The sequence below is a fragment of the Hippocampus bargibanti genome, linkage group LG05 (assembly GCF_051943395.1).
Source record: "Hippocampus bargibanti isolate YZ-2025 linkage group LG05, ASM5194339v1, whole genome shotgun sequence".
Lineage (NCBI taxonomy): Eukaryota > Metazoa > Chordata > Actinopteri > Syngnathiformes > Syngnathidae > Hippocampus > Hippocampus bargibanti.
Genome location: NC_142738.1, coordinates 30,592,868 through 30,603,160, shown reverse-complemented (window position 1 = coordinate 30,603,160; position 10,293 = coordinate 30,592,868). Strand labels below are relative to the sequence as shown.

At 44.7% G+C, this 10,293-nt stretch overlaps 1 protein-coding gene across 2 annotated transcripts in view; it reads left to right on the top strand.

Annotated features, from left to right (window-relative positions):
- Nucleotides 1-626: 626 nt before the first annotated feature.
- Nucleotides 627-10,293, top strand: part of LOC148898498 (FYVE, RhoGEF and PH domain-containing protein 6-like) — a 24,571-nt gene continuing 14,904 nt past the window's right edge. Inside the window, exons 1-7 of one of the 2 annotated variants that reach the window (XM_088995679.1) lie at nucleotides 627-786; nucleotides 2,947-4,084; nucleotides 4,186-4,220; nucleotides 5,502-5,689; nucleotides 7,987-8,054; nucleotides 8,135-8,165; nucleotides 9,650-9,801. In XM_088995679.1, the coding sequence (XP_088851805.1) occupies nucleotides 777-786; nucleotides 2,947-4,084; nucleotides 4,186-4,220; nucleotides 5,502-5,689; nucleotides 7,987-8,054; nucleotides 8,135-8,165; nucleotides 9,650-9,801 (1,622 nt within the window). In that variant the 5' untranslated portion in view covers nucleotides 627-776. The remainder of the gene's footprint in view (nucleotides 787-2,946; nucleotides 4,085-4,185; nucleotides 4,221-5,501; nucleotides 5,690-7,986; nucleotides 8,055-8,134; nucleotides 8,166-9,649; nucleotides 9,802-10,293) is intronic. The other variant, XM_088995678.1, reaches the window with a different exon arrangement.

Here is a 10,293-nt window from a genome sequence, read left to right as displayed (position 1 = left end):
GCTAGCTACCTAGCTATCTATTTCCTATCCATTAGCTGGTTAGCTCTCTAGCTAGCTATATAGGTAGCTATCATTTAGCTATTAGCTAGCTAGCTTTTCTATGTATTTGAGTTACTTCATTATAGCTAGCTGGGTAGCTATTAGCGACTGTATCTATTAGCTAGCGAGCTAGCTTTCTTGCTATTTGAGTTACTTTATAATACTGGCTAGCTATCTAGCTATATAGTTGGCTGGGTATCTATTAGTGACTATTAGCTAGCGAGCTAGCTTTCTATCTATTTGAGGTACTTTATTATAGCTGGCTGGGTAGCTATCTATTAGCGACTATTAGCTAGCGAGCTAGCTTTCTATCTGAGTTACTTTATAATAATAATACATTTAATTTCTAAGCGCCTTTCAAAACTCAAGGACACTTTACAGTAACAAGATTTTTTTTTTGCGGGTGAGCAGCGGCAGCCACTCGCGCCAGCTCTACCCCTTAGAAATGAAACGGATGATGATTATTATATCGGTTTTCTCAAGTCACTGTGTCGCAACACTTGTTTCAAATCATCAGCCCGTCAGTCGAGGTTTTTGAGCGTTTTGGCGCCCCCTACAGGTTATGGGTGTCCCTACACGAAGCAGCAAGCAGCCGTCAGCGTCGGCATTCGCTCCAGCGAACCTTTCGCGGGCGGGCTCGTCGGCTGGAGCACGACGACGCGACGCGGAAATGGACTCATCGTGTTGACCACTTGAACGTTTCCACCCGGACATGAAGTCGACGGACTGACGCGATCATGAAGTCAGGTAAAAAGTCTAGCGAGTCCTCCCTGTTTCGGTCCTGGTTCTCGTCGCCCGTCAAACCAAACAAACAAACAAACAAACAAACTACGAAACGTGACGTGTCAACGATGACATTTCCATCGAGTTGCGAGCCGAGTGCCTGCCGAACGTGTTCGTGGACGTTTCATGGTCCGAGGCAGGTGCCCGCTTGGGTTCCGTGGGGGTGTGACGTCAGTAGACCTCATTCGGGGTCCACTAGACGTGTCTTGCTCAAAGGATTTGTTCAAATCACAAACGCCAAAAAATGGCGCTCCCTCAGTGGCCGGAAGTAAACTGGCAGAATTGAGATACAAATAGTTGTTGTGATTTGGATTGGATTGGATTTGCCTTTATTAGTCTCACAGTGGAGAAATTTACATTTATTATTTATTTGCCATATTTATTTGGTGATCACTTCAAGAATCAAGAGTATCCCGTTGATTAAAAGATTAAAATCAGGCCACTTTGATTAAAGTTAGGCCACTTGTTCCTCTCACACAGGAAAATTAACAAAAAATATGAAATTATATTCCTGTGATGGCCAATGACAAATTGACAACAGCCAGGGGTGCGCAAGCTAGCTATTAACTATCTATTAGCTGGCTAGTTAGCTTTCTATGAGTGGGTTGAGTGAAGTGCGTGTGTGGCTGCCGCTGCTCACCCGCAGAAGAACTTATCTTGTGACTTTAAAGTGACCTTGAGAGTTTTGAAAGGTGCTTAGAAATGAAATGGATTATTATTATTATGATAAAATGATGTGTTTGGTTATTGACACACTGCCCGCCAAAGGAAGGCTTTGTCAGACTTTATAATAATAATAATAATAATAATAATCCATTTCATTTCTAAGCGCCTTTCAAAACTCTCAAGGACACTTTACAGTCACAGGATCAGTTTTTCTGTAGGTGAGCAGTGGCAGCCACACGCGCCAGCGTTCACTCAACCCCAAAGTAACTCAATTAGATAGAAAGCTAGTTTGTTAGCTAATATATACAGTCGCTAATAGATAGCTACCCAGCCAATTTGATAGCTAAATGATAGCTAGTATGACAAAAAAAAAATCAAAAATTCATCATATTAAAGTGCATTTAAATAGCTTTCAAATGATGTTTAGATGATTGTTGTATGACAAATAAAAAGGAAATAATGGAATTTTTAATTTTTGAAATTTGAAGGGATTTTCTGCTTCTGTTAAAACAATGAAAATCTGCGAGCGAGTTCTTTATTACAGTTTAAACTATCATAACTTTCTTAATTTTTGGCAGATATTCACGAGTAAGGTACCATTGGAAAGCTTTTAAAATTATAAACCAGAAAAGATTGAAAATATAAATGAGCAAATCTCAACGATCGAATGCAGGCAGATTTTTGTCAGAAATCCAAAATGGCCGTCACTGAATACTAGGAAAGAAAATTGCGAGCTCTAGAAATATAGATGCTAATGCTTCTTTTTGCTTGAAACTCGGCAGTTATGGAGAAAAATATATATTCTACCACTTCTATGAGTTATGAAAATACAACTTACTCCCCTTTATAATCTGTAGTGTTAGCAAAAAGAGTGTAAACTTCATCCCATTTTTTTTCTTGTTGTCGTATTGGGAAATTTCAAGAACCAACATGGAGGGAAACGTGTAATACGTCATCATAAGCTGCATAGCTTGGAAAAGCTCACCAAAAACCATGACGTACTTCACAAAAATGCAAGTACAGAGTGCGCTCGCTTCACTGGACAGAAACATTTGCGGTGGGATATCGCTCACTGTAGCGTAACTATAGCTAGTTAGATAGCTAGACAGCTCATAGATAGCGAATAGCTATCTAGCTAGCTTGATAGCTAGCTTTATAGCTAGCTAGCTTGATAGCTAGCTATCAAGGTAGATAGCTAGCTTGATAAAAGCTAGCTATCAAGCTAGCTTGCTTGATAGCTAGCTATCCAGCTAGCTAGCCCGTGGCAGCAGGCCCACCATGGTTAGATTAGGTTTGTGGGGGCGAAGGTTTGACAGAATTCCTTATGAGAGAAGACTTGTGACAGTCTAGTTAGCTTGATAGCTAGCTAGCTAGCTAGCTAGCTAGCTAGCGGTGACCCCCGACGTTGCCGCCGCCGGACTGGTTTTGACAGGATTGGTTGGTGTGTTGTGTGCGCAGGCAGGGACAAGCCGCCCCTGGCCCCGAAACCCAAGCTCGCCCGGCGACAGCCGACGGCGCCCGGAGCACAAATCCCGTCGCCGTTGTGTCCCGCCCCCCTGAGGAAAATGAGGCCCACGCCGGCCCCCAAACCCAACCTCGCCGAGACCACACCCAAGGCCGGAGCCGCGGGCGCCTCCGAAACCCCACCGCCGGCGCCGCTGGGCCTCCTCCGCCCCCAAAACGTCCCCACTTGTCTGTGCGGCCAGAAAAACCGCCGCTGCCTGCGCGACAGTCACACGGACCAATCAGAGAGAGACGTGGCTACTTTGGCCCCGCCTGCGGTGGGCCGCGCCAAGGGAGACGCGGTCCTCCCCGCCGCGACCCCCAAACCTCCAAACGGCAGCCGGGACGGCAACGAGGCTCCACCGAAGACCCGAACGGCGAGCTCCGAGAAGCCCGTCCCGGTCCCGCGCAGGCACAAAACCCCCCCGGCGGTCTGCCGGAAGAGGGAGGGCGTTCCCGTTTGGGAGGGGCGTCGAGGGGAGGGCGCCGCCGGCCAAAGTCGGGCGTCGCCGGCGTCTGCCGGGAGACCGTCCCCGACGCCCAGGAACAAGCCTCGCCTGCCCGGTCCCAAGCTCCGAAGCCACGTGGACCGGGAAGACCCGGTCTGGGACGGCCCCGCCGACGGCACGGAAGTCTCCGAAGAAGGAGGGCGCGATGGCGAGGCCTCCACCGCGGACCCCATCCAGAGAACGCGGGGAACCGGGCCGGCCCCGCCCCCTCGGGAGCAACCGCGACGCCGCTCCTTCTCCGGGATGGACTCGCCCCGTCCCGAGGGAAGGAGGAGCGCCTTCGGGAAGCTGCTGGCCGTCGCGCTCGGGGCCAAAGGCTCGCCGACGGGCGACGGGCGGGGCTCAGGCGCGCCGCCCCCCCTCGGCGTGGAGCAAAGCGTCGACGGCGAAGATCAAGATGGCTACTACGAGAGTATTTGCTACGATGAGCTGATCTCGGGTTACGAGAACATCATCTCCGACGGTTTTTACCGCCACGACGACGACGACGGCGTTTACGAGGAACTTGAGGTCTGTTTGGCGCCGCAGAAGAGCCACAACGACGACGACGACGACCACAGGTGCCCTTTGGACGGTGGCGCGCAGTTCGGTTTTTCCGCCGCCAACCTGCCGTCTGCTTTCTTTTGATAATCATAATCATAATCATAATCCATTTCATTTCTAAACACCTTTCAAAACTCTCAAGGTCACTTCACAGTCACACGATCAGCTATCCTGTGGGTAAGCAGCGGCAGCCACACACGCCAGCGCTCACTCAACCTGGAAGTAACTCAAATAGATAAAAAGCTAAAATAGATAACTAATAACTAGCTAGCTAGACAGCTAATAGATAACTCATAGATAGTTGAATACCTCTAATAGGTAGAAAGTTAGCTAGCTAGCTAATATAATAGTAAATAGCTAGCTCGATAGCTAATAGATAATTAATTCATAGATATTTAGCTAGATAGTTGAATAAGTAAAATAGGTAGAAAGCTAGCTAGCTCATAAATAACTACTAGATAGCTAGCTAGATAGCTAATAGATAACACATAGATAGCTAGATAGTTGAATAACTCAAATAGGTAGAAAGTAAGCTTGCTAATAGATAACTCGTAGATAGTTAGCTGCATAGTTGAATAACTGAAATAGGTAGAAAGATAGCTAATTAATAGATAACTAATAGATCACTAGCTAGATAGCTAATAGATAACTCATAGATAGTTGAATAACTCAAATAGGTAGAAAGTTAGATAGCTAGCTAATATATAATAAATAGCTAGCTAGATAGCTAATAGATAATTCATAGATATTTAGCTAGATAGTTGAATATCAGAATCAGAATCAGAATCAGAATCAGTATAATAAGTAAAATAGGTAGAAAGCTAGCTAGCTCATAAATACTAGATAGATAGCTAGATAGCTAATAGATAACACATAGGTAGCTAGATAGTTGAATACCTCTAATAGGTTGAAAGTTAGATAGCTAGCTAATATATAACAAATAGCTAGCTAGATAGCTAATAGATAATTCATAGATATTTAGCTAGATAGTTGAATAAGTAAAATGGGTAGAAAGCTAGCTAGCTCATAAATAACTACTAGATAGCTAGCTAGATAGCTAATAGATAACACATAGATAGCTAGATAGTTGAATAACTCAAATAGGTAGAAAGTAAGCTTGCTAATAGATAACTAATAGATAGCTAGCTAGAAAGCTAATAGATAACTCGTAGATAGTTAGCTACATAGTTGAATAACTCAAATAGGTAGAAAGTTAGATAGCTAGCTAATATATAATAAATAGCTAGATAGTTGAATAAGTAAAATAGGTAGAAAGTAAGCTTGCTAATAGATAACTAATAGATATCTAGCTAGAAAGCTAATAGATAACTCGTAGATAGTTAGCTACATAGTTGAATAACTCAAATAGGTAGAAAGCTAGTTAGTTAATAGATAACTAATAGATTGCTAGCTAGATAGCTAATAGATAACTCATAGATAGTTGAATAACTCAAATAGGTAGAAAGTTGAGCAGAAGCTCCGCCAGCGAAGACGTGGATGATGGCGCTTCGGACGACCGCCTACTGCCTTTGAGCGACGAGGACGGCGAGGACGACGAGGACGGCGACGAGGACGGCGAGGACGGCGAGGACGACGAGGAAGACCACAGCTCCCTCTCCAGCAAAGGCGACGGCGAGCCGCCTGAGGCAAGTGCGTCTTGGTTCCTTCCGCCCTCCACCGCGTTGGCGACAATGAATTGCACAAAATGGCCGCCGTCGTCTGGCCGGATGAGCGCTATCCACTTGACCTTGGACTGGGCCCATCCTCCATCCTGCGTCTCCAGTTGCTCCAAAAAGCCGATCTGCCATCCCTTCACCGGCATTCACCCCGTTTAATAATAATAATACATTATAATACATTTCATTTCTAAGCGCCAAAATTGTTTTTTCTGCGGGTGAGCAGCGGCAGCCACATGCGCCAGCGTTCACTCAACCCGGAAGTAACAAATAGAAATAGATAGAAAGTTAGCCAGCTAGCTAATAGATAGCCAACAGATACCTAGCTAGATAGCCAGCTAGACAGTGAATAGCTAGCTAGCTAGCCTGCGAGATCGGTAATAGATAGGAAACCGCTAGCAAATGAGAATAATACTACTACGACTACTACTACTACTACTAATAATAATAATACATTTCATTTATTAGCGCCTTTCAAAACTCTCAAGGTCACTTTTCGGTCACAGGACCAGTTTTTCTGTGGGTGAGCAGCGGCAGCCACACACGCCAGCGTTCACTCAACCCGGAAGTAACTCAGATAGAAAGCTAGCTAGCTCACAAATCGATAGCAAACAGGTACCTAGCTAGATAGCCAGCCAGCTAGATAGTGAATAGATAGCTTGCTAGATAACTAGCTAGCCAGCCAGATAGCTAATAGATAGCAAATAGCTAGCAAATGGTAATAATACATTTCATTTATAAGCATTTTTCATGCTTGGGTGCCGATAAAGCACCGGCCATGGCCTCTGGCAATGTTTCTTATTTTCCACAAAAGGCAGCATTTGCATGTTTTCCATGTTAGCGCTTTGTTCCAGCATCAGCTGTTGTTCATATCAATATTTATGGATTCTATTGTATTTTGGACCGTAGCTAGCTCCCTAGCTGGCTATCTATTTGCTGTCCATTTGCCCATCTATTTGCTATCTAGCTAGCTACCTAACTGGCTATCTATTTGCTATCCATTTGCTATCTATCTAGCTACCTAACTGGCTATTTGCCGTCCATCTGCTATCTATTTGCTATTGAGCTAGCTACCTAGCTATCAATTTGCTATCCGTTTGCTGTCTATTTGCTATATAGCTAGCTACCTTGCAGGCTATCTATTTGCTATATAGCTAGCTGCCTAGCTGGATATCTATTTGCTGTCCATTTGCTATCTATTTGCTATCTAGCTAGCTACCTAGCTATCAATTTGCTATCCGTTTGCTGTCTATTTACTATATAGCTAGCTACCTTGCAGGCTATCTATTTGCTATCTAGCTAGCTACCTAGCTCGCTATCTATTTGCTATCCATTTGCCCATCTATTTGCTATCTAGCTAGCTACCTAGCTGGCTATCTATTTGCTATCCATTTGCTATCTATCTAGCTACCTAACTGGCTATTTGCTGTCCATCTGCTATCTATTTTCTATTGAGCTAGCTACCTAGCTATCAATTTGCTATCCATTTGCTGTCTATTTGCTATATAGCTAGCTACCTTGCAGGCTATCTATTTGCTATCTTGCTAGCTACCTAGCTGGCTATCTATTTGCTATCCATTTGCTATCTAGCTAGCTACCTAGCTGGATATCTATTTGCTGTCCATTTGCTATCTATTTGCTATCTAGCTAGCTACCTAGCTGGCTATCTATTTGCCATCCATTTGCTCTCTATTTGCTATCTAGCTAGCTACCTAGCTATCAATTTGCTATCTAGCTAGCTACCTTGCTGGCTATCTATTTGCTATATTTTTGCTATCTATTAGCTAGCTACCTAGCTGGCTATCTATTTTGTATCTATTTGCTATCTAGCTAGCAACCTAGCTGACTGTCTATTTGCTATCCATTTGCGATCTGTTTGCTATCTATTAGCTGTCTGGCTTGCTAGCTAGTTGTGTTGTGCTATTTATTAGCTATATGGCAGTCTAGCTAGTTAGCTAGCTGTCTGGCTGGCTATCTACTAGCTATCTAGCTGGGTACCTGGCTGGCTATCCTTTACCTATCTATTTGTTCCGAATTAACTATCTGTTGGCTAGCGAACTAGCTTTATATTTATTTGAGTTACTTGCGGGTTGAGTGAACGCTGGCGCATGTGGCTGCCGCTGCTCACCCGCAGAAAAAAACGATCCTGTGACTGTAAAGTGACCTTGAGAGTTTTGAAAGGCGCTTCGAAATGAATTGTGTTATTATTAAAAACCCTGGCACTGCAGTCGTTCGTGTTCATCTTTTCTTTCCTGTTTTTTTGCTAGATGGCGCGTGTCCTGGCGAAGCGCAAGATCCACCACATCGTCACCGAAATGATGACCTCCGAGCAAGCGTAAGCCGCTATTCTTGCCGCGCCGACGACTTTTGCCGGGTCGGCAACGTGTCATCTTTCCCTTTGGGGTGGCTTCTTAGGTTCGTGGATGTCCTCAAGCTGCTTCACGTGGTAAGCCACCATTTTGTCGCCAACGTCGGGCTTGATCAGGGAAACCGAGAGGCGGACGTTTGGTCTTTGTCGACGACGGGCGATGGACGGGGAACCCACTTCCTCGCTATTTAGCTGGCTACCTAGCTAGCTGTCTATTTGCTATCTATTCGCTAACTAGCTAGCTGCCTACCTGGCTAGCTATCTATTTTCTATCTATTAGCTCTCTAACTAGTTAGCTAGCTAGCTATTAGTTATCTATTAGCTAGCTTACTTTTTATCTATTTGAGTTATTCCGGATTGAGTGAACGCTGGCTCATGTTGCTGTCTTTTAGCTATTTAGCTAGCTAGCTATTTGCTATCTATTATCTATCTATCTGGCTAGCTATCTAACTGGCTACTGATGTAACTGTTAACGCTAATATTAGCTTGTAATATTTCTAACCTAACACTACCTAGCTCACTCTGTAGCTGGCTACCTAGCTAGCTATCTATTTGCTATCTATTCGCTATCTAACTAGCCAGCTGGCTACCTGGCTATCTATATATTTGCTATCTATTCGCTATCTAACTAGATAGCTGGCTATCTATTAGTTATCTATTAGCTAGCCTGCTAACTTTCTATCTATTTGAGTTATTCCGAGTTGAGTGAACGCTGGCTCATGTTGCTATCTATTAGCTAGCTAGCTAGATAGCTATCTATTTGCTATCTATTAGCATGCATATTCACATATTTGACAATAAAGCTGACTTTGACTATATCTAGTTGGCTATCTGCCTAGCTATCTAACTGGCTACCTTCCTCGCTATTTAGCTGGCTACCTAGCTAGCTGTCTATTTGCTATCTATTTGCAATCTATTCGCTATCTAACTAGCTAGCTGCCTACCTGGCTACCAATCTATTTTCAATCCATTAGCTCTCTAACTAGTTTGCTAGCTATCTATTAGTTATCTATTAGCTAGCTTACTTTTTATCTATTTGAGTTATTCCGGATTGAGTGAACGCTGGCTCATGTTTCTGTCTATTAGCTATTTAGCTAGGTAGCTATTTGCTATCTATTATCTATCTAACTAGCCAGCTGGCTACCTGGCTATCTATATATTTGCTATCTATTAGCTATCTAACTAGTTAGCTATCTGTCTATTAGTTATCTATTAGCTAGCTAGCTAACTTTCTATCTATTTGACTTATTCCGGGTTGAGTGAACTCCGACTCATGTTGCTATCTATTAGCTATCTAGCTAGCTAGCAATCTATTTGCTATCTTTTAGTTATGTAGCTAGCTAGTAGATATCTATTAGCTAGCTAGCTAGCTAACTTTCTAGCTATTGGAGTGACTCTGGGTTGAGTGAACGCTGGCGCATTTGGCTGCCACTGCTCACCCACAGAAAAACTGAACTTGTGCCTGTCAAGTGACCTTGAGAGTTTTGAAAGCTGCTTAGAAATGAAATGGATGATTATTATCATTGGCTCTCGCGAAAGGTTTTGTCGCCGGTCGCCCGCAGGACTTTCGCGAGGCCGTGGCCCAAGCGTCGCGCTTGAACGGCAAAGCCGTCATCGAGGAGCGGGCGCTGGACCGGATCCTCTACTACCTGCCGCAACTCTACCAACTCAACCGGGACCTCCTGCAAGAGCTGCGCCATCGACTGGACCAATGGTAGCGCCTCAGCCGCCGTTTTCCCGGGAACGCCAAAACGGCCCCCCGAACGGCGTTGGTTTTCTCGCCGCTCGCGCCCCCGTCAACGCTCAGCCCGCCTTAACTTTGGCGCCGAGGCCCTGGAATGTGACGCAGCGGCTTTATAATATAATAGCCAGCTCCTGTCGCTAGACAGCTAATAGATAGCTAATTAGATAGCCTGCCAGCTAAAAGCCAGCCAACTAGATAGCCAGCTAGATAGCCAGCCAACTCAAAGCCAACCAGCTAGATAGCTACCTAGGTAGCCAGCTAGTAGCTACCTATGTAGCCAGCTCGGTAGCTAGCTAGGTAGCCAGCTAGATAGCTACCTCGGTATCCAGCGAGATAGCCAAGTAGGTAGTCAGCTAGGTAGCCAGCTAGATAGCTAGCTAGGTAGCCAGCTAGATAGCTACCTAGGTAGTTTCCTAGATAGCCAGCTAGTTAGATATTTAACTGGATAGCCAAGCCAGATTT